This window comes from Oxyura jamaicensis, chromosome 5 (genome assembly GCF_011077185.1).
Source record: "Oxyura jamaicensis isolate SHBP4307 breed ruddy duck chromosome 5, BPBGC_Ojam_1.0, whole genome shotgun sequence".
Taxonomy (NCBI): Eukaryota; Metazoa; Chordata; class Aves; order Anseriformes; family Anatidae; genus Oxyura; species Oxyura jamaicensis.
This window is the reverse complement of record NC_048897.1, coordinates 21,553,181-21,576,999: the sequence shown is the minus strand read 5'-3', so window position 1 is coordinate 21,576,999 and position 23,819 is coordinate 21,553,181. Positions and strand designations below refer to the sequence as shown.

The 23,819-nt window shown below is 40.7% G+C and overlaps 1 protein-coding gene across 1 annotated transcript in view; it reads right to left on the bottom strand.

Moving 5' to 3' along the window:
* Positions 1-2,255: 2,255 nt before the first annotated feature.
* SPTBN5 (spectrin beta, non-erythrocytic 5) overlaps positions 2,256-23,819 on the bottom strand; it is a 104,539-nt gene continuing 82,975 nt past the window's right edge. The window contains exons 51-71 of the mRNA XM_035327117.1: positions 23,425-23,515; positions 22,654-22,800; positions 21,162-21,299; positions 20,360-20,616; positions 20,008-20,194; positions 16,867-17,079; positions 16,293-16,489; positions 15,509-15,713; positions 14,579-14,773; positions 13,354-13,509; positions 12,554-12,771; positions 11,129-11,318; positions 10,438-10,614; positions 9,435-9,539; positions 7,549-8,166; positions 6,268-6,339; positions 4,749-4,832; positions 4,272-4,363; positions 3,990-4,075; positions 3,351-3,486; positions 2,256-2,580 (exon numbers count right to left, since the gene is read on the bottom strand). Of these exons, the coding sequence (XP_035183008.1) occupies positions 2,427-2,580; positions 3,351-3,486; positions 3,990-4,075; positions 4,272-4,363; positions 4,749-4,832; positions 6,268-6,339; positions 7,549-8,166; positions 9,435-9,539; positions 10,438-10,614; positions 11,129-11,318; positions 12,554-12,771; positions 13,354-13,509; positions 14,579-14,773; positions 15,509-15,713; positions 16,293-16,489; positions 16,867-17,079; positions 20,008-20,194; positions 20,360-20,616; positions 21,162-21,299; positions 22,654-22,800; positions 23,425-23,515 (3,718 nt within the window). The 3' untranslated portion in view covers positions 2,256-2,426. The remainder of the gene's footprint in view (positions 2,581-3,350; positions 3,487-3,989; positions 4,076-4,271; positions 4,364-4,748; positions 4,833-6,267; positions 6,340-7,548; positions 8,167-9,434; positions 9,540-10,437; positions 10,615-11,128; positions 11,319-12,553; positions 12,772-13,353; positions 13,510-14,578; positions 14,774-15,508; positions 15,714-16,292; positions 16,490-16,866; positions 17,080-20,007; positions 20,195-20,359; positions 20,617-21,161; positions 21,300-22,653; positions 22,801-23,424; positions 23,516-23,819) is intronic.

Sequence of the window (23,819 nt, the reverse complement as noted above, 5' to 3'; positions counted from 1 at the left end):
AATTTCAGAAAATGGTGACGTCTTGTCTCAAAATTGCTTCCTTTGTGGTTGTAAGATTATCCCCTCCTCCTTCCCCACCTCCCCAGATATGCTTTTGACTTGTCATCTTGTATCCAACACCACAAAGCATTTTTAAAGGAAATATATTATTTTATCCGGAAAATACCCTCAGGTTATGCTCTTATTTTACACTAAAAACTTTTTGAAGCCTTTTTTTTTTTTGTTTAATTTCTCTACTTTTCCATCAAGTTCTGTGTCTTGTTTAGCTGGGGTCAGTGTACAAGTGTGGGTCCTTGCCTTTACACCCTGATCCTCAGTTTTAGGCACTGAAAAGGAACTAGCAAAACAGCGTTGCTGTTGGGATGGGGAGTCACAATAGCAGTACGAAGGCTCAGAGTGCTCTTCGTTGCTTACATTCCAATTTCTTATTTGACATATGACAAGGAAGCAAAGAGTATTAGTGACAGGAGACAGCATCCAGTGTGGGACAGAGGCACTAGTCTGATCACCAGAGTTTCTGTCCTGGGAGGTTTGCTGCTCAGACAAAGCCCAGACGTGTGCTGTTGCAGAAATTCCTGAATTCTGTAGCAACATTTTGCTTCAGCCATGTAGAAATCACTGCCATCACATCAGGTCTGTGTGGGTCCGTTAGTGTGACAACTGGGTGGGAAAACCTAGCGATGAATGATGAATGATATGGAAAATGGTGAAGTATTCCGTATGTATTTATTTATTTATGATGAGGCCAGTCACCCTCAAACACCCTCACCACAGCCCCTGCTAAGATGCAGAAAGTCCTCCTGGACTTTGTTCCAAGGACATGGAAGAGAAGAAGGCCATCAGGCACGCTCAGAGCAGCTTTCCTAAGGGGACAGCTAGGTGTAATATACTCAACTTTTAGTAAGGCTTTTCCCATGTCTATTTGAGCATTCTCATTTGGAAACCTTGGAATTCTTGCAGGATGAACAAACTGTTACGTGGGCTGAAACCTGGCTGAGCTGCCTTCTACCGTGTCAACAATTAATAGCTCTACTTCTAGACATTGGCTGGTTACAAAGGGAGTATCCTGGGGTCAATACTGACTAACATTGTTCTACAAAGTCATCAGTGTTGGGCACAGTGTGAGTGCACATCCTCAGTACACTTGTGGACAATACTAAAAAACATGGGGAGTGGTGAACGTGACAAATGGCAGATCTGCAATCCAGAAGGACTTTCAGAAAACTTGAGAAGTGAACCGACAGAAATCTCATGCAGGTGAACAAAGAGAAGTGCAAAACATGTGCAGAATGTGCCCCTGACCTGATCTAGTGTTCACGATCGATCAGCTTTGACTAAGACATTGCACTACAGACCTCCAGAGGTCCCCTCCCACTGACACTTCTTTTAGCCCAAGGAGCAGCATCTTTCCGAAGCGTTACACTGCTTGCTAAAAAGAACAGACTTGCTGACTTGGTCACCTGGCTTTATGACACTACTGCTGCAGCTGTGCTATGCTGGGACTTAACTGCATGCACTGTGGGGATAAACGCGTGGTAATTTGTGTACACCTGACACACTGTTCATTTGTAAGAATTTAAGAAGAGTGAAAAAGGCCAATAACGTAATGAGACCAAGATAAGACTTCACACGGGTAATGTACTATAAGCATGATTTTGTCCTTCACCTCCATGTCCCCAAAAAACGACCTTATACATTTCCTACTCAATCCAGCTTCCCAGTGGTAAATGTAAAATTAATGTTTTGGGTCTTTTTTGAGAGCAGTGGTTGGGGGTGCTAGACTTCCTCTTTGCCATCCCCCTTTTCCTCTCTTTTCATAAGGAAAGGCTGATTGTTGGATGATTTTAGTTTGATGAGTAACTACAGAATTATTTTCCTGGCAAATTTTTAGGGAATAGTTGGTTATGGTTGGCATTGTAAAATGAAAGATTGTGGAGTCTACAAAACACTGTAAGAATTATATAAAAAAAGCATTCCTTTTAAGACTTCTGCTTCTGTGATGCACAGACGATAAAAACAGCTTAAATCTTTTCCATTGGTATCTCCGAAGCTACCTGCAGGTGGCTGCTGTTCACGCACAGCTTGCACCTCGTGCTCTGCTCGGGGCTCCCCACTGCCCTCTTGCAGAGTCACTTCGTGTAAGCTGTCGTCTGGCTCAAGCCTCCCTCTGCTTTTCAGTTAGGTAACTTGGAGAAGGTATCACTTAGGTGATATGGTAAGTGACAGTTGTCATATCCACAAAAGTATACCAGATGTGGCTGTGTTTAATTATGTTTAATGGCTTGACCAGATTTAATACATAATTAAAGTAAGTTCCAGGAATAGTGATTAAATTAAAACTTATGAATACATTTCCAGAAGTTAAGATATAATGGTGAAGGGTGTGGTATTCATTGAGGCAAATGTCATTTTTCTCTTCCAGATTCTCATAAAGTTGGAGGCAGCTTTGTTTTATTACCACTTTGTTCTAGGCTCAGGGTGGTTGTGGAGGCTTGTGTCACTGCAGTTCCATCTTCCTTCAAATCTCTGAAAAAATCTGCAGATTCTTTTTCCCGTTTGATTTTGAAAGAAGGTGTTCTCCTACGAACAATAAACATCACCAGAAAATCAGGGGCAATCTGTATGAGTTTAAGTCACTGTGCATATTTAAGAACTTGTTAGGCACTTATCTCAGCAGCAAAAATCAACCTGGCAGAGGGACCAGGGTTTCACATTAAAGCCTGGAAGATTTTTACCGACTCCAAATGTGACAGAAACTGATTTATACTACAGGCCATATTTCCTAATTTGGCTGTTACTATGTTTTTAGTGCTTGTGTTTGGATTCTCAAAAAGGCCTTTGAGGAAAGTATTCAGTGTAATTTTAGGCAACTGATTTGGTTCCTTAATGCAGGAGTCTGGGTTTCTTTCAGACCATGCTGGAGAGAATATTCAGAGGAGAAATCCAAGGCACCTCTTTCAGTTTTTTGCTCTGATTCCCTCATCTATTGCAGCAAGTTTCTCTCCACGGAGCAAATACATAATGCAATCTTCAGATCAGACACTTCATTTCAGTAACTTTGGTGCCTTCAGTAAGTGATGAAAGAATTCCTCTGGGTTTCCCAATTTTAAGTTGTTGATCACAGACAGGATACAGCTGACTTTACTGAAGCCCAGTTTTGAAAACTGGCTGTAGCACATCATAAATGACAAAAATGAATTGAGGCAGGGTCATACTCAAGAATACGTTATTCTACTGTATTAATGACAGAGGAGCACAACTTTTTGATCACTGGGTACTCTCTCCTCTATAGGCTACCTAAGTACAAGCAGCGATGATGTCTGTTCAGCCTTTCAGCACAGAGCCCCTACCTCAGGAGTGCACTTTTGCTGGTTAGGCTTTCAGCAGAGTCTCTGTCTGGAAGGTTCCACAGTCTTGTCTGGGAGGTCTCTGTGCTTGGAGCAAAAGGCCTTACCATTGTTGTGGAATCTGGTCTGTTTCTGTGTTCTACGCAGTCAAAGAACAGAGATAAAAACATTTCAAAGTAGTGTTAGAGGCAGAGTTTGGGGTCTGTAACAATTTCTAGGTCCATACCAATTGTCTCCAAAAACCATTACAATTGTGGTGCCCTGGCTTCCTTTCCACTATGCCACTGCCTAGTGAGGTGTCCAGAAAAAGATCTAGCTTCAGAGGAAAAGCTGTTGATCAAGATCCAAAGCATCCTTTATTTAGAGGATGGATGGAGGTGTTGGGCAATGCCCCTCTCTGGGAATAACCTGACGCTGGCTGCAGTACAGCTGACAGGCTGCTTTGCAAGACACCCTGAGCATTCTCTAAGTCATCTACCAAGTCACTGCATCGCAAGGTGGCAGTTGACTTGCATCCTGCTGTCTAACAGAGGCAAAATGTAAGGCTCAAAATGCCCCACATTAAGGACACCTTCCCATTCTCTTTCTCTCACCATCACTTGCTAAAAACATGGTTCAATCTTGAGGGCAATGAGAACATACCTATATTATTCTGTAGTGACTGCAGCCAGTTTTCCATCAGCATCTGAGAAGGTGCTGCAAAGTAATACTCTGCCCCATCTCTCAGCCTGTAAAAAAAGGAACAGGAGAAGGGACGTTCTAGTTAGTCCTGCCTTTCACCTTCTGTCCTTGTGACTGAGGCAAGCATTGTAAGACGCAGCATTGACGTCTTCTAGCAACATACAGCATTAGGTGGCTGTAGGCAGATGTGATCAGGCATGATAGCTGCGTAGGTTTGTTAGCGCACATCTCCGTAAGACTTACCGTAACATGAAGGTGTTCTCTTTCCTGATGTAATTTGTCAGCCTCTCACATTTGGCACCAGCAATGCTGAGGGACTGGAGCGCGGATATATTCTGAAGGAGGATGAAATCATAACAAAATATGTTCCGTGTCTTTTATCCTATGATTCAAGTCTATACCAACTCGCATGCTGACTACACACCCTGCTATCTTTTACTGCTTCTAACTTCATGGTCAGGCTTGCTGCATAGGGAGAACCACAGAGGAACAATGGACTATTGCTTTATATCTTGAAGGCAGATATTTGAATGAGATACTTCATTTAAAGAATGTTTGAAAACTTCTGAAAGCTTATTATTCAGTCTTGTTGTTGATATCCATTGAAAAATCGTAGGATTTGACCCAACCGACATTTTAAAGAGAACCAGTTACCCCTAGTCTCAAAATGGAGTGAATGTAACATACACTTCATCAGAAAGATTCAAAAAAAGAAATTACCTTAGATGCTTCTTCATCATTATACAAATCAAGCTTTAGTCCATCAAGTTTTGCATAGAAGGATTTCCAAGACCTTGAGCCTGGCTACAAGAATAAAAATGATAATAAAAGCCAATGATTAGCTATATATTTAATTGCAGGAGTGAAATCTTTTCTGTGAAACTTCCACAGTAGGCCAGAAGCTGCCCAGATTATGATCACAGAAGATCTGTTAGTCACGATTATCTCCTAGAAAAACGAAGTCTGTTGTAGTTTCTGATGTGAATGATTCAGTAAGGGGCTCTTTGTGAGTCAGGACCGAACAAATGATGTAACATGGTGCAAGCATTCTCTACACCACGCTGTAGACAGCAATAACGTAGAGGAAGTGCTATCAAAGCTGTTTCTATTTCTGGCCACTAAAAGCTCTGCTTCTTTCTTCCAAGTGGAACCAGCCTGTGCCTGCTGGTCACTGTCTAGTTTTGGTAAGCATGTGGTTCTACTCTGATGTGGTTGCCAAATTTTTCTTCATCTCCTAAACTATCCCCTGTGGAATGCTACTGAACGCTGTGCAAAAGCAACTATTTCCTACCCCACCAGTGTCAGGTCGGTCTAGTGTCTTGAGACTTTTCAGGATTAAAGATCCTATTACTTGTGTATATTCTTAGTTTGTTTTGCCAGTAAATCAAGTTGACTAATTTGGTGATTCAGAGGAAATGAAAGAAAACATGCCGAGGAAGGTATGTCATGGTTTTTAGGTAAGATGGAAGTTCAGTATCACAGCAGACTTAATTCAGCGTATCCAAAGGGTCGGAACAACAAAATTTCTCTTCCAGATGATGGAATCCATACCAGCTTCAAGTTTTCAAAAAGGCCTTTCAAGTTTGAGGCTTCCTAGGAAATATTCTATGGGACAGACAATCCAAGACAACCTGCTTACATGTAATACTTCAGCAAACACTCAGATTTCTATAGGCTGGTGTTGAATATTAGAAAAGTTCCTGTCCTGTTATGATCATTTTCTTACTGACCTGGTATTTTTACCCCAAGATAAGAATTCAGATTTCAGTCTCATTCAACCCTGGGTTAAACAAAGCATGTCTTCCAAAGATCAGCCTTAATTCTCTTCTAGTACAGTTAGAAGTTTCAAAACTGAAAGCATGGGAGTGGCAACTGCCTTTGCCAACAGACCTTCCTTTGCCAAGGGTCTTGCAACTTGCTGAAGGGGGACATAATTAACATGTTTGTACAGCCAAAGATCTGGTTTATAAACACACCACGTGTAGATAGATCCTGTTCCGTATGATTCCTTTGACAGGCAAAAAATTCATTATCTCTTTCTGTTAAGGATTTTGTCAGGTACTGCTGAAGTCACTGATCAGTCCACTGCTGAAGCAGACACTTCTTTAGTTGCAAATGAATTAAACCTGCAGTCTTGCTCTCCTCTTCAGCATGGGTTTATCCTGAAGAAGTCTGACCAGATCTGGACTGTAACTCAAGCAAAGGTGAACTAACCCAGAGTGAGGGCATTTGTTTTTACCTGTTGTCTTCCTGGAAGAAGCTGGTCTCTCTTTTCTAGGAATCCCTCCATGTGCTGGAGACTTGTAGAAACCTGAGACGCACAAGAACATTGCTGTTAAACATTTAAAAAGCCCTTAAATGTTAACAACTTTTGAAGTTCTTTCTAGGTAAATTCCACACTGAGGAATTGAACTCTATTGCCTCTAGCCTTAATGTTTGTGGCCTAGCTAGAAATCCTCTCTAGTTTGCAGTCACATCTCTGACTTCATACCTAAAAGAAGAGAATTCACGTCCCTCTAAAACAATTTATTCTACAAATGGAATTTACTCTATCACAGTGCATTAATTAAAGGTTCCTCTTGAAATCACTCACTTACCTGGAACACTATTCCATTTGGAGGTGTAAAATAACATTATTATTATTCAGAATAAAGGGTATTTTCATATTGTTTACAAGGCACAGATACAACATTCTTACAGTACAACTGCTCTATTTGCCATCCAAATGTTACATGATCAAGAGCCATTCAAGGGCTTGACTGTGATAGCATGATTAAAAAAAAGCCATTACGGAAAAGTAAAATTCCTTACCTTTGAATATTATCTGTATATTATTAAACACAATTGACAACTTAAATTTCCAACGTATTCATTATCCTCCTGCAATAATGCTGAGTTACACCAATGTACAGTGTTGTACTGGTACACTCAGGTAAGTGACAAACACATTTTTTCAGGGGAATTTTTACTTGTCTATGAGTTACCAGTGCATTTCCTGCCTGGATGAGCAAACAAACAGGAGCTACCGGTTCTAGACATGCTCTGGGTGATCAGTTTTTGGCAAGGATGCCACTAAGTCCTGCCTCTCTCTGACTTCTAAACTCAGTGGACACTAAGCACCCCATGGAGAGGCAGGACATCGGGGTAAACCATCAGTTTTGCCTCTCTGTGAGGCAGCATCTCCTGTCTCTCTTTAAGTGTTCTGCTAAGTGTCCAGCAGCATGAATAACCTCTAATCTGGGGAAGAAAACCAGAAACCATTACAGGTGTCAGGCCCTAGGCTATAAAACTGAGCAAATTAAAAATGCTTTTAAGCTGCATGTTTCTGCTTAAGTCAACTATATTTTTGGAAAGAGCGTTGACTGCAGTGACACACAAAATGCCTCTTCATGTTTGGATCCATGAGTGAATCCACTGAAATGCCCACTATACAATGCTTTTTGTGACTTCCTTGCAGAACTTTCTGTATTTCTTTACTTTCACTAGCACAGGTTACCAGTCAGGAATTACTGGGACTTACCAAAGATGCAGTCTCTGTCTCCCAGGAGGACCTAGACAGCAGTAAGTTTGGTGATTTGTCTAGTGACGTTTGGTCAGGCTTGGGTGGCGTTGCCACTAATTTTGATTGCAGGCTGGAGAAGGAGGAGCCTTTAGTACTCTTTTCTTGAGGTGATAAAAGGCCTGTGGCATACGATTCTGACAAACTACTGCTGCGTTGCTGGCTCATGGGAGTAGGAGATAAAGGAGACGTTAAAGAACTGTAACTTTCCAAAGATGTAGCTTGTGGGACCACCATCTTTGGTGTAAGTGGAGTGAAAATCTCACTGAGTCTCCTCTCAGGTTTCACTTCTGTTTTGTTGCTGCTCAGCACATCAGGGACTCCCCCAGCAGTGAATTGTTGGAATGCCCCTGGAGGCTTTTCAACTGGGGAAAAAATAGTTTCAAGTGGAGCCCTCCAGGACTGGACTGGTAAGGGCACAGGCTGCAGTTGCTTTGTGCTCCTTATCTCTATCACTTTTGGTGGTGGATTCTTTTTGTCAGATGATTTCCTCTTCAGAGAGGGAACCCGTACAATTTTGCCTTTATCTTTCTGCTCACTCTCTTCTGTATCCGTTTGTTTCAGAAGATTCATCTCCCTCTGTAGGACACAAGCATTCCATTTTTGAAATTACCTGTATAAGTGCACTCGTGGGTACTTACCTAAGAAGCTTTTATTTTAAGCAAGAATAGTTTTCAAATATACTCTCTCCCGACACTAAATTTTAAGGACTGTCCACTGGCATTCTTAGCATGAGAACTGAATTTAATTGCTATGCCCTGAGCACTATTTTGTTCCCTAAACTGTGAATGCTTATGGTAATTAATCTCAAAACCAGAGAATCCCTTTCCTTGCTAAACTGTCCAGAGGTTATGACTTTACTAACATCTAGAGAAATCGTGACTCTCTTCTGTGCCACTGCTTCTTTAAACTTGCTGTAGAAACAATGAGTATCCAGGGGTACTCTCACAGAAGGTTTTAGAGAGGCGGACCATTCAGCCAATCTGCAAAAGTACTGAGCAAAAGGCAGACTCAACTAAGCACATTTTTAGCCTAATGCCAAACATGAAAGCTGTGCTTTGCTGGTTATTTCAGGAAAATGATTTAAAAATCCACTGAGATAGAATCTGGAATGTTGACTGAATATTTTTGTTACCTAACACAATCCACTGTAGAACTCTGATGCCAGAAGGAAAAAGGCCTGTCTTTGCCGCTGTCTCCCTTTATTTTCAGCCCTTAGTTTTCCTCCACCGCTGCCAGGTGATTGCAGTTCCCTCCTGAAATTCTGAGTGAATCAAAATCTCCATCTTTGTTGTGTGAGAAACCCCATTTTTCATACAGCAACACACTGTATGAAAAGGCACCACCTGGAGTACTGCATCCACGTCTGGGGCCTCCAGCACAAGAAAGATGTGGAGCTGTGGCCCTAAGGAGGGCCGTGAGGATCAGAAGAAGAAAAGGTTCTGGGGAGACTTTATTCTGGCCTTTCAGTAATTAAAGGGGGCTTATAAAGAAAGATGCAGAACAACTTCTTATATGGGCAGATAATGGTAGTACAAGGGGGAACAGTTTTAAACTAAAAGAGGCGAGATTTAGGTTTGACGTTAGGAGGAAATTCTGGATGGTGAGGCACTGGAACAGGTTGCCGAGAGAGGTTGTGGATGCCCCATTCCCAGAGGTGTTCAAGGTCAGGTTGGATGGCATGTTGAGCAAACTGGTTTTGTGGAAGGTGTCGCTGCCCACAGCAAGGGGGATGGAACTAAATGACCTTTAAGGTTCCTTCTAACCCAAGCCATTCTATGATTTTAACATCTAATGACCCAGATCATCCTGTCTCATATATGACTCATCAGCCTTCTACTTCTCACCTTAGTTTTCCTGCTGAGCTGAGCAAATTTCTCTTCCTGAGCTGCAAGCATCTTCTCAAAATCGTGGTGTTTCTTCAGTAGTTCCTCTACTTCAGACACAGAATCCTGAGTGGAAAAAAAATCAACAGATACAGAAGTCCAAAATCAGAAAGATTAAGCCTGAGATTTTCAGATTTACCCATTCCATTTAGCCAAATGATAATTCTAAAATTATTTCAGTTGAACATCTGAAGTCTTGATAGTGTGTGAAAAATCATAATTTACGCAAAAAAAGGCTTGTAGCTTTCAGTCTGCTGTACACAAAAAAAAGAATTCAAATAGCAACCCTCTTCATTTTCCATTGAAGCCATGCTTACATGCAGATTAAGCACTTAGATTTCAGCTTGAACCAGACACAAAGCTTATTCCTACCCTAACAACAACACGTGCCTTAAACCTCTGCCTTGCTCTGTCCTGGTGTTCCGATATCTGATTTTGTGACAGTGTTTTCCTATCTTCAAAACCATCATAAGATAATCAATAGAAATAGGAAAAAAACAAACAAACAAAAAAAAAACACGGATGCTGGTCTATAGATTTCTATATATTCTATAGAATAGAAACTTACAAGCTAACCATCAAGCCGTCTATGCAAAACATTCTACTGCCCCAACAGAAGGTGGGGAGAAAAAAACAACAACACGCTATTTCCTTTCAAAGCAGTTTCTCACACCATGACAGGGAAGGTGGAATCATCTGAAAGATCTCTTTTTATGTGAAGAAATGGGATGGAATTCTCTTCAGCCTTCTACCAGCCCCTGGAAGTCACCACCTCCTGAAGCCTACCTCTATGTAAACTGCATCACCTGTCCAAGGCTCACTTCTGTAAAAGGACCAAGCTCCTGCCCCCTGTAATCTCAAGGCTGCATTACTGTTTAATTATGATTTATTTCAGACTTGAGCTGAAACATGCTCCAAACAGTCTGTAGGTCCATTTCAGTAATGTTGTGCTGTCCTTACTCACCCCATAGCTAGGATCTGAAAGAAAGCTCTCCTTGGCAGTCAGCCATGCTTCTGCTTGTTCTAGCTCTCTGCGGAGCAATTGAATCTCCCAGTTTTCTTCATACAACTCTTTCCTCGTGTTCCAGCTCTCCTTTACCTTCTTCATCAGCTCTGACAGCTCTAACAGTTTTTCTTCAATCTAGAAAAATAACATTGGAAATTCCAGGAGGTGAAGGATCCAATCAGACTTTTGTTTGACAGTCAACTAGCATGTAATCTGCCCTCGTGACCCAGAAGGTGACCTCTAGATAACTTTGTACTCAGAGACCTCACCCCACACTATAGTTGATGGCATTGTGATATATTTTATCCTAGTTTTTGCGTAGCTAGATGCCAAAATCTTATTTATGTGGCTTATCTTTTCTAGCAATACCTCCCTACTCCCCCCACATAGTCAGTGATTATTGTTTTATGGTTAGCTTCAAAATCAGTTTTTGGAGGAACAAGGAAGAATTTTGTAAGGTGCTTTACTTTTCCACGTCACATGAAGTCCACAATGTTTGTAAGAGAGAAATGCATACGATTGTCCCACTTAGTTTTTTTTTTTTTTTTTTTTTTTTTTTTTTTTTCCAAAACAAAGCTGCAAATCCTGTCTATTTAATATGCCTTCTTTGTTCACTCTCATTTGTAAAACATTTAACTCATCAACACACCTCCACAGACATGAAATGTCCGTTCTTCATCAGGTCACCTCCTGCCCGCTGCATTTCTTCATATTTTAGCCACTGCTTCTCTATCTCACGCTTGTATTCCTCATGACGCTTGATAAGCAGTTCAGCTCCCAGGACGTCATTTGCTAGTTCCTCGGATATTACTAATGCATGCATCTCATTGGCCCAAGCCCTACAAAACAGAGTCAAAAGGGTAGAAATGGAAGAAATATGAGTCTATTGGATACTCAGGAATGCACACATCCCCTGACTCACTACACAGACTTATTTGCTTAAGAAAGACATGAATATGTAAATGTATTGATGTAGGTTTGCTCACACATTTATGGATTTTTATAACCTTTTATAATAATCCCAGTGCTGTTTCAATACATAGTCTCTTACACAGGCAGGTGTAGCATCTGTACATACTGGAGCGCTGAACATTCAAACGCTTAGAAGGAACTCCTGCAATTGCAGATGCCTAGGCTCTACACGTTCACAGTACTTCTATACGTAGTACAGGGACACAGAGACTTTTGGATGCCCATGTAACCTTATTGCCATGCATGAAAGTACTTCATATGCATACAGAGTACTCATGCAAAGAAGCCTATTGATAAGTATTTTTTTAAGGAAAAATTTCTGCTCTTGGAGATGAGCTTCAACTAGCATAATTAAATGCATCTTGATTTACCTAAGCACTGGATCCATCCCTTATCACAGTAAATGGTCAATAGTCAGTGGTAACCACTTCCCTGCCTTTGGATTTAAACACAGTGAGACATTTAACTCATTTTTTTTAAAAGGTACTTTTTGTAGATGCTTTTAACATTTGGTGTTTCATTCTAATCCAGATTTTAAAAAATAGTAATAATGGAATTTTCCAGCAAATGAATTCTGGCAAAAAACTGACACCTCATGAGAATGGGCAGGAGAGTATACATGTATGGGCAATAAGGTTAAAAAATGTGCGCAAAACAATTCCAGCATTTGAGCAAGTGCTAACCTATTTTAGAAGGTTACCTTTAATGTAGTTGCTTTGACTCTAATAAAAGTGCTCACTGGTGTCTGCACAGTTGTATAAATTACTTGAATATCTAGCAGACTCCCCCACTGTCCTACAAAATTAAAGGTGTTTTTTTAATTGGAATTAAAACTATCCAGAGTGACTGAATTCTCCAAGACTGTCTAAGAAACAGACTACAGATGTGGGTTTGTCATGCACACTGTGCTGAAGTGGAGTGGCACGGTCACCTCTGATGTGTGGTATATTTCGTGAAGTGCTGTTGAGAAGATGCTATGTATTATTAATCCAAGAAATCTGCAAGCAAGCTGTAGAACACCTGGGACAGGAATCATAGAAAATCCCACAAAGGAAAGACCAGAAATAAGGCCCACAGCCAAACTCAAAGAGCCAACACATACATCAGCTCCCTGCAGTCACTGAAGTACAGCTGGACTTGTTCTGCCTGGCTCAGTCTCGCCTTTCTCTCCAGAAACTTCTTGTCCAGGTTTTCCCAGCACTCATCCACTTCTGTGAGTCTCTCCATAATGTTTTCCTTGAGTTGAGGGTACGTGCGGCTGAGGTGCCAAGCCTCTCCCCGAATACGTTCCAGCTCTTTCATGATGGCTCCTAGATCTCTCTGGAACAGAAAGAATGGATCGTAAGACCAAGTCCCTAATTACATCAATCAAAAGCAGATTTTAAAGATGGTGCATATCTTTTCTATCTATTGGCAACAAAGAGGCTGGAAGCATGCCTCCGTCCAGATTTTTCCTCTCAGTATCCTCCTAGTACCTTTCAACATTCCTCATCAAACATCAAAAAAGCTTCTTTAGATGTGACAGATACACTGCTTATTTTGGTAAGTGTGGAGCTGAAGTCTCTTCTTGCAGTTCAAATGACACCTTTGCAATTATAATAACAATTTGGAATATGCTTTAACAAAGAAGATTATCCTGAGAGGCAAAAGTAGTAATATCACAACGGTAAAAACAAGAGGAAAAGGGCTTCCTTCTTTGAAGCAAAAAGGGTATTTCAAGCTGGAATAAATTTATCTTTTGCTGGCTTGCCAACAAGGTAAACGAGAAGATTTCAAATCAGGCATCAATCTCCTGGCTTCCCCCCCCCCCCCCTTTTTTTTTTTTCTTCTCTTTTCTTTTTCTTTCATTTCTTGTAATTTATTTACACTTTTATTCTACTGCTTCATAACAGATCTCCTTACCTCAACTCCCTCAAGCTGGCTGAGAAGTGTTTGTACACCTGGAAGATCATATCCATAATCATCTATGTCCACCACTGCCTCCTTCTCCTGCATCCAGCCTTTTACTTCATCTACATCGTGATCATACTGGTGAACTTGCTGGGCTGCTCTTAGATGCTGAAATAAAGAAAAACTGTAACTGCAATACAATATATCATGTCTGCAGTGCAAGAATAGGCATATCATGTCGTAATGCAGTACAGACTGAACAAGAGCAGGAGTGAAACACCTTCCCATTAAGTCATATAATTTCCCCAAATTCTCTTTGTCAATGAAAAGAAACAGAGGTATCCAAAGAGCAAGTTATCTCCATGTAAGATGAATAATCAAGACAGAGAGTACAAATTGCCCTCTAAAAGGTACCTCTCTCAACTATAGAAAGTGTCCTAGAAAACTGGCTTTGAACAGTGACCCACTCTCCAGTGAGATAAGGCGACTTGGATGAAAATTAGGTTCTCTGAAATGAGATTTGTTCTAAAACAATTTTAACTTTAAACTTTGTATTAACAATTGCCATGCATTAACTGCCGCTAGCAGACAATAGTGGGCATGAACTATTTCATATTTGAAATATGTATGTAACAGTAGTGAAAAGACTTGAAGACATTTGACATTTATGTTCTCCTTGAACCAAATTAAAATGTTGAATTCAATTTCTGCTTTTCTAAATACATCTGTGACTGCAGTTTCACAAGATGGAGTGAGCTGATTTAACAGCTAACTGCTGCCAAAAGGTATGGGTTTTGGCTCTGGGTTCTCCATCACCTTCTCTCCCATTTCCATTCTTTAACTTCAACTCACTAACCCAGAAAAAAAAATATACTGGCAGTTTTCCTTTCATTTAATGAGCTGAAGTAGTTCAAAAAAAAAAAAAAAAAAAAGTCCAATGAGTGCCAGAGCTAGCTTCCTGTAAGTGTTGGTAAACCACTAAGCTGCCTTAGTTTTTAAAGAAACTGGAGCTAGTAGTGAATTTAGGAAAACAGAACGTCTCTAGGCCGATAAGTATCTTTCATGTATGAGCCTTGCCAGGAACAGTAGGGTAAACAGTGGAAATGGATCAAGAAGGAAACAAACAGGATACACCCATTACTCTTATCCTTGTGTTTCAACATTGGCAATGGAAACAGAAGAAGGACATGTGAAAATGGAGGGAAATCAATGTCGCAGCTTTTCATGCATTTCCTACCTCTGTCCTTATCTGGATGGCATGGCATAGTTTCTCCCACATCTCATTGATTTGCTTTGTTCTCTTCTGGATAATGTCTGTCTTGCTGTGGCCATCCTTCTCTAGTTTAGATGCTAAATCATTTAAGGAGAGAACTTTGGAATGTCCCAGAGGTTTCACCTCATTTACAAAATCTTTAAACTTCTTCTCCAGCACCTATAGGATAAATGTGGACACAGACTTAGATACAAGAATTTCTTCCTACCTCCGTAAAACAGGCATAAGAAATCATTTTCTTTGCACTGTGTAACACAAATGCTATGCATTGCAGACTGTAAGTACAAATCACTTGATAAACCCAGATGATCTGGAATCAGAAGAAAACACGATTTGTCTTGATCATTTAACATCTTATGTGGCAGAGAAAAATCACCCTCATCCTGACAGATGTTCCCCAAATCAAAAAGCTAGGAAACAATCTCTTTAGCCTGTACACATACAAAACAGCTGATGAAAACATTAATTCAGTGAACTGAGGAAAGTACATCCTTCTGCACCATGTGCCCTGAGGAGAAATTCATCCTTGAAATCAGGAACTAGAGGTGTGAATGCTCCATCCCAGGATTTTACACCGAAATTGTTGCAAGCTATGGCCAAATTATGAGGCCCTGTCAAATTTAAAACAGGACCCGAAGTGAAATGTGCTGTCTGCCCTTATCCCACGAAAAAGCCAACTTTCTGATGCACCTGTTTTTTCCATTGGAGGATGTTACCACTGAAAACCCTTCATGAGCAGACAGAAACCAGTCTGAGTCCTTACTGCAAAGAACACTGGTTTGCTTAGTTTTTGTCACTGTAACATGTTTCATGTTCAGCAGCTACACAACAATTTTAGCAAATATATTCCTGCTTTGCCACACAACGCATACAACACCTTTTACTTTCTTTTACCTCAACACCATCTAAGTCCTGCCCATAGTCATCGGACTCTGCTATAGACTGTTTACTGGAAAGCCAGGCATCCACCAGCTGGAATTCTCTTTCAAACTGATACAGCTGGAATTGTTCTTGCAGGCATTTCCTCTGGGTCTCAGCCTTCTGTAGGAGAGACTGATAGTCTGCTAGGATCCTCTGGAGCTTTGAAAGTATGGCTGGACTGCAAAAAACAAGAATCAGAAGGTATGTCTTTGTTTTACTGCTCTTTTTGAACACTGTCTTTTCTGACAGGTTGGATTTGCAATACTTTCAAAATACAGAAGAGATCAGCTACTGTCATGGGGTGAGTTACACCAACACATGAAAACCAACTAGTTAAGGAAATTAAAGTATCTCACATGAATTGCTGCTCTTTTCCTTCTCCCCAGGAGAATGAACTGTCATGAATGCCCATTTCCCTTCTCAAGTACAGTGCCTGTTGAACCTTTATGGTTACACATAATCAGAGTTCATCTGAGAACTAGATGACGGTTCCTCAGAATAGACAGTGGACAAAGATGGTGATCGGCACTAATTGGCCTGCTGTTGAAAAAACAACAGCTACGAAAACATTAAAACAATCATGTAGATTTCTGGGGGGTGGTTGGTGTATGATGGTGGTGAAGGAGGGATTGATGTCCCCTTAAATTGTATTTCTGAATAAGCCAAACAGCTACTAAAGGCCAAACATTTCCATATTTGCCGTCTGTGAGGAAATTTTTGTTAGACCTGGAGCAGAAGCCTGTTTTTTCATTCCTACCTCTCTGGGTTGTCTCTGTTTATTAAGCTAGCACCTGTCTCCTGCACTTTCTCAATCCGGGGCCTGAAACCCTCCATGTCCAGCTTGGTGGCTTCAAGTTTACGAAGTAAAGCTTGGGTGGATTCTTCATTCTTTCCATAATCAGAGGTCTCCAGAATGAAGCTCCTCTCTGCCAGCCAGGCCTCCACCTCCAGTAGCTGTATAAAAGTACAGGGATGAGCTTATGTGCAACTGTAATTCATGTAAAGACAAAGAACACTGGAAAGCATTGGTGCTCACAGAGATACATCAGTCAAAACAGAAAGCAGCTTAGGTGCCTTCCAATTTAGCAGATGGTATTTCAAAGAATACATACCCAGAACCCAGTACTTATGGTTACTTATTTATTCATCATTGCAGTTAGTTGGCAAAAGCAACTGTTAGTTTCCTATTGTATCCACATTTACCGGATATGAAAAATGAGAACAGTATGAATTCTGCTCCTATCTCAGCACTTGCAGCCACTCAGCAATACAGGTATCTATATTTTTAAGCAAATAAAGACCAAAATAAGTTTATCATGAACCATCCCTACCTCAGTCAGGAACCGATGAGCCTCATATGACTGCATGAGCCGCTGTCTCCTCTCCCGAGCCTCTGCCTTCAAGTTTTCTACAGAAGTCTCAAGCTTCTTCATATGCTCCATAATTTTGTGAGAGGCTGAGTGGCCTCCCCTCACCAGCTTCTGCCCTGTACTGAGCACTGCTTTGGTCAAAGCATCCCGACTGCTTATCTCATTCTCTAAATTCTGGAAAAAGTAAAGAGTAAAATGACAGACCAAAAATTAGAGCCATGGAGATTTTTCTATCAGATAATGTAATTGTGTAATTCCATTATAAATCTGTTTTCTACACACAAAGAAGGGTCAGAGGTGCAAAGTCTGAGTGAATACTCTGAGTGGGAGTGGAAGAGCTTTTCTGTGTGAAGGAACAATAAAAGAAAGCAAATTTAGCCACAAAATTTGGACCTTGTCGTGTACCCACCTCAGAGTGTGGAGGGAAGAGATTCTAACTACAAACCTCTTTACCTGTAGATTCCACTGAAATATACCCACTTTCACTCACATTACACCACATTTCTTGAATTAAAACATGTCTAAAGAACAAACAATTTATGTGCTGAGCAGTATTAATCATTTCCCAGGACCTTTCTAGAAGATGCGGCTTTACCTAACAGCCATTGTAAGCACTACTGAAATGCATACTAACGGACAGCCAAGAAAGAGGACAAGGAAAGAAGAAAAATTACCTGAACCAGATCTCAAAGACTATTTGAAATTAATGTTCGAAAACTAGTTGATTTTCAAAACCATATATATACTTCTGTATACCCCTTCATATGATCTTTGGTGGGCAAGGACCATGCCTTCAGCTTGTCTGTGAAAGAACGTTCATTCTATGGCTAACTAAGCCTGAACACCTTGAACACAAAGCAAACCCCAGCCTTTTATAATCGTTCTATTGATTTTCTGAGCTATAAAGCACGTGGTTTCAGAGTTAGAGTGCAGTGTTGTGGTAATGTAGAAGAGATGTCCTTTGGGGAGAGGAGCTGCTCGTTCAACTTAAGTATCAGGCTTGGCTGCAAAGCAGCTCTGATTCTAATCTTACCTTTAACTTCCCCCTATTAATTTCAAGACAGACACTATGTTGTTGAAAAGTGACACCATATTTGACCCCAGCAGAACAGAATCCAGTGGCAAACATTATAAAACATCTTGTACTGTGTGTTAATAATAAGCTAGCAGTGTGAAGAACAACTTTGCAGTTGAACATTTAGGAATATGTATTCACAGTACTTCATTTATATTAAAAGGAATTTTTAAAAAGGGGTGGTGGGGGAGTGGAAACTTTGTCCTTCCAAACCAAGCAGCTATGTTATGCATGTTATATTTGTGTGCAAATGCACACAGGACAGTAATTTTTTTTACACTGGTACATTTCATGCACTATCACTTTCTTGGTAACAAACCAAGAACTGATTTTACAAATCAAGCTCAATAAGACAAACAATAGAGGGTGGAACTAATAGCACATTCAATTTTTGACTAATACGTTATCTCTGACATTTGTTTGTCTGTAAACCAACAATAAAAAATAAATGTGTAGAGACTAACTACTAAAAGATTCAGATTTAAAACTTAGATTTTAATCTTGCTTCCAGGAGAATACGAAGCAAAATGGCCTTTTATTATACACTGGTATTATGGTCTGTATCTCTCATTCTCAGAGTTTATTGAAATATTTTGAGACCTGGCCAATTAACACAAAGAATTGCAGCCTAAAGCATAGCCTCCACTGTTCCCTCAGTTATCCCAAATATTTTCTCAAATTAATACTGCTCAAACACTCCTTCCTTCCAAAAACCTAGTCTACTTCCCTACCAGGTAAATCAGCCCATAATTTTCAGGAGTAATTACACACATAGCTACATGCATACTTGCTATCATGATGAAACAAGCCTTTGCTCTTACTAATTGTAGAGTCACCAGTGGCATCTTGCTTAAATGCAGAGTTTTTACAAATATGAAAACTTATATCAAATGCTAAGAAGGTGCAAGCAATTCAGTATATACCCATGGGTCTTAGTTAGGAATGTTCTGGCAGACACATTTAAAACATTTTACCGTTCTTCATTAAACTGTGAGTACACCTAGGATAAATCTACTTTGTAAGAGACTTCATCCTTGCCCTAGTATGCCACCTCTACCAGTCTTGACCTTTTACCCTGGGGACATTCCACATTTTTTTTTTTAATTCAGAGTTTTATTTCTAGACATGCAGATTGCACCAAATGCCTGTGCCTACAATAATTATTTACATGTACATGCACACTTCCTCCTTGTAAGATCTTCTGTCTTCCCCAGTGCTATTTCAAATTTTCCTCACAGGCACTTGACCTGGCACTTAAATGGACTGTCATTTGCTAATATTAAATACCAGTAGCTGCTGGAAAATTTTAGCAGGTGTTTTTTTTTTTTTTTTTTTTTTCTCCACCTTGTGTTTGCAAGAGACAGTGCTCCTTATTCAAAAACAATTAGAAAGGCAGTTGCTGTTTTATCAGTATTTGAGATGACAGTGTTCCACTGCTGTCTCTGATGGCCCATCTAAACGTTGTGAAATAACTCAGCAGCTATCTTGAAAGTTACCACTGGAATGAAGGTCAGCTAAGGATCTTAACATCCTGTTAACTCCCTTCCTCCACAGGAGGAGGAGATGGGGGATGGTGGTGGGGAGGAGATGTTTTTCTGGGAGCTCATCCTCAGATATCTGAGCAATGAGTTTGCCTGGATGTACTTAACAAGTTTCATAGCCTATTTATTAGGACATCTGTTACTCAAAGAAGCTATGCCAGCATGCACAACAGTTCACAAAATCTAGTTCACGTTGTAATGGCCAGGTTTTGAACTCAGTTTGCAGAAAGAGCCAATGTGTCCACAGAAAAGCATATGTATGGTCCCTACAAACACTGCAATGATAAGCATGGAATCCCACATGTTGCTGTGTCATAGATGTATCCTTCAAAAAAATATCACTATTACCAGCCAAGGATAGAAGTTATTCCTGGCATCATGAATCCTGCTAGTCAAAGCACAGCAGATGAAGTTTGACAGAGGCAAACTGAATTCCATGTTCCCTCTTCACTTCTGAAGATTGAGCATGGTTCTTTTCGATGTTACCTGGTGCTTTTCCTGTAGACTCTGAACAGTTGCTAGGGATTGGCCATAATCCTTGGAGGATGCCATGGGGAGTTTTTCATGAACCCAAGCTAACTCTTCATCAACATCTCGGAAGAACTGATATTGAAGTCTGCTTGCCTCCAAATTCCCACGTCTCTTCTGCAGAGGATCACGTAGACTTTTGTATCTGCAGATTTCAAAGAGAACCTAATGAGGACTGCAGAGTAGTACAGGACGAATACAAAAGGTTCTTTTCAGAATGATATAGAGAAAGAAAAAAAATAAAGATGCACGGAAGAAGGCTGAGAAAAATAGGAGTGCCTAGCAGGAGACAGGCCAGGCACTAACACACCTCTGCACCAGCTGATCCACTCTATTTTCTAGCTCATCGGCAAGGAAGTGCTTCTGCAGCTGGAACTCCTGAGCTGTGTTCACAAGTTCTTGCAGTCGGTCCCTATGGCCAGCAATGTCTTCCTCCAGTTCCTCTTGTTTCTTCAGATGACTGTTCAGAACCACTAGATCATTGCTACTATATGGTGCTTTCAACTCATTTTCCACATCTTCCAACCATTTTTCCACATCCTCTACACTCCGCTGAAAATGAAGGGCCTGGGGACAAGCAGGACAAAGTCCAATTTAACTGTTAGGATATATAATACAATATACAATTTCAGCCCCTCTCAATAAGGATCACATACAAATGCAGAAAAACTTCCCAGTGCTCAGTGACCTCTTCCCAGATATGATGGTAGCCCAAATGAAGAGGATTCAGACAGAGTGAATACAAGAATGGACGCAGAGAACACCAAGAGCTAATCATACTTGTGTTGGGTTGCACAAATACAAGCGACAGACACAGTACTTTAAAAGGGTGCCATTTCACAGAATCAGTGATCTAAATCCTGGTCTAAACTGGCAGCAGAAAGCAGAAGGGAACACAGCCTACAAGTCCTTTCCCCTCACAAGAGATCTCCAATTCTTCCCCTGGTTCCATTCGTTCAGTCCACACTTGGTAGTTTCTGTGCTCTGATGGTCTTGATGAATCAAGTCGAATTACCTCAAGTGACACAGTTGTATGTAAGACTGTGCAGCAAGGCACCCATGCTACCTCTGGAAATGACACAAAGACCCAACCAATGGCACCCCTGTATTACCTTGTATGTATCCTGCAGCTTGGCCCGTTTCTCTTGGCAGCTTACTAGCAGTTCCTCCCATAGCTCTTCCATTTCTTGTAGCCTAGACTGAATGGCCTCAGGGGCGTAGTGCTTCTCACGGAGCATCTTCTCCCCTTCCTACAGGACAGAGAACAAAGTTTTCTTCCTTTGCTGAATGCATCAAAATGTATCACCTTTGCCTCAATAAACAAAGTCTACTGACACAGCTATGTAAAAGGATAGCTGCAGCCGTCGCTTTCTGACAAAGGAGGCTGCAGAGATGAAGAAAAAGAGATAAAGGCAAAATACTTATTGCAAGTAGGACAGAAGCTGATTTTCTTGTCTTTTTAACCTCTAAAATGATTTGAAATGCTAGAAGAATATTAAAAGACATCTAAAGGGTAAAGAGAATTTTCATTATGCAACAGCTATATTGCTTAAAAGCTGGCAGGGATCCTAGTTTGCAACCATGATTTTTTTTCTATGATGTGGCATATTCCATGATCATTGCTTGAGATTGCCCAGCCACCTAGACCTTTCTTCTCCCTTTCTTTCATGCTAAAAGAGTGAACCATCTCATACTAGTAAACCACTGCATGAGGCAGTAAAATCTCTAGTTTAGAGGGATGCAGTTTCCCCCTTTAGTCCCCCTGTCATGTCTGTGTTGTGTCTAAATATAAAGGCTTCTGCAATACTGGACACAGGTGAGTATGAAGATGAACTCTCCCTTTAATGCTTAGTTATCTCTTGCAAAATACAGCTAGTAAGCACTGTGCTGAGAATAAGGTTAATAAACATGTAACAGTCTGTCCTTCCAAACTTACCATCTGATCATAGCTTCTGCCAAGTATCTGACAAAGCTTGTCAGACTTCCCTCATATCTCCTACTAGCATGCCTCTGCAAAGGCAACACTTGAAAACTTGTCTTGATCTTTTCTGTTGGATACAACTTATCTGACTTGTTGAAGTTGTGCATCCAATCACCTAGATTCCCTGCTGGAAAGAAACAGATATACCTCCAAAGTGTGATTCACACCAGAGAGAAGTGTCTAAAGTCAGTGGAATGAATCACTCTTGAGAGCACCTATCTCCTTCCGTTGCACGTACAGTGAATATAGATAACAAGCCCACACTAAACACTAACGGATAAATTGAAAGAACCCTGTGGGCACACAAATTTCTTGGCAGACCAAAAGAATAAGCTTCCCAACCCCCTCAAAGGCAGAATGAACAAATCAGTGAGGGGACAGTGATTTCCCCTTGCTTGTTCGAGGTCTCTGTAACTCATTCTGTTCATAGTCTTTCACACCACTTGCCCAGCCTTGCCATCAACCAGCTTCTGCATGTCACCATCCCTGAAGGTCTTCAAGAAACTTGTAGATTTAGAACTTAAATAGCATAGTTCAGTGGTGGATTTTAGTACTAGGTTAAAGGTTGGACTAGATGATCTTAGAGGTCTTTTCCAACCTGCGTGATTCTATGATTCACTCACAGATTTGATGGAGTCCAGGCGATTCCTATTGGCCATGATCTCTGCTTGGAAAGCCTGGTGCTTCTGAAGTTTGGTCTGTAGATTGCTTGGATCCTTCCAGCTATCATCCTGGGCAATGCTGCTCTTCTCATTGATCCACGCAGCCACCTTTGGGAAGGAAAGAACATAAGTAGTAAAGAACTTCAGTATTTTTTCAGTTTCAATCTGTCAGGCTCTCTTCTAGCATGTATAAAACATAGGATTAGCGAGTGGGGACAAAAACGAGTTGTCCTTCTGTGATTCTGCTTCCCTAAGCTCCTCACATCTTTCATGATGAGGTAACCCCTACGCCTCTGTTTACCAGCACTGTCATGTGGAAATGGATCTGCCTCCATGAGATATTTCCTATAGAGTGAGAAAGTGTGTGGGCACAGGTGTGCATATGCACGTGTGCATGCAGAAGAAAGGGCAATTACCTCCCTATTTCTACCCTACCATCCATATCTCACAAGAAAAGGACTAATATATCTTTTCCCATGAATTATGATATGGTGGCACATTTTCTTTTAAGCACCTATTTCTTACAGATTTTGCTGTGGTTCAAATGGAGGGAAGCTGTGACTTGAAAACTGAAAAATATTCCTTCACCCTTATCCTCATATTTTCCAATATAATCTAATTCCAGACTTGGTTCCTTGATTTTTTCTCTCAGTAAATCCCTTCAGGGATTCAGACCTATGCAGCACAGTATGTTTTAAGAACCAGAATACCGTGAATCCTGTGTAATTGTACCTCATAGGAATTCTTCAGCAACTTCTGCAGAAGCCTTGATTCCTCTAGCAGATGTCTGCGAGCAGCAGCATTCTCCAGCAATTTCTCTTTTCTGAAAGGAAGACAGATGTGTGAGGAAAAAGCCAGAGTGATTTAGATAGTATACTGGCTTTTAATTTTCATCTCCTAAAAACGCATGACCTAACACTTGGTGTCTACGAGAGAACTGTCCATAATATGCCGCCTTCTGTGATTCAGACTGTCAGAGAAGATGCTCAGGACACGATAGGAATTTGATTACTAGCAGATAAATATATTTCAAGTATGCACAAATTCTGTGTGTATGATACCTGCATCTTGGAATCACATTACTGCCTTTCAGGGGACAACTGTACATAAGGTCAGTTGCTTTCCAT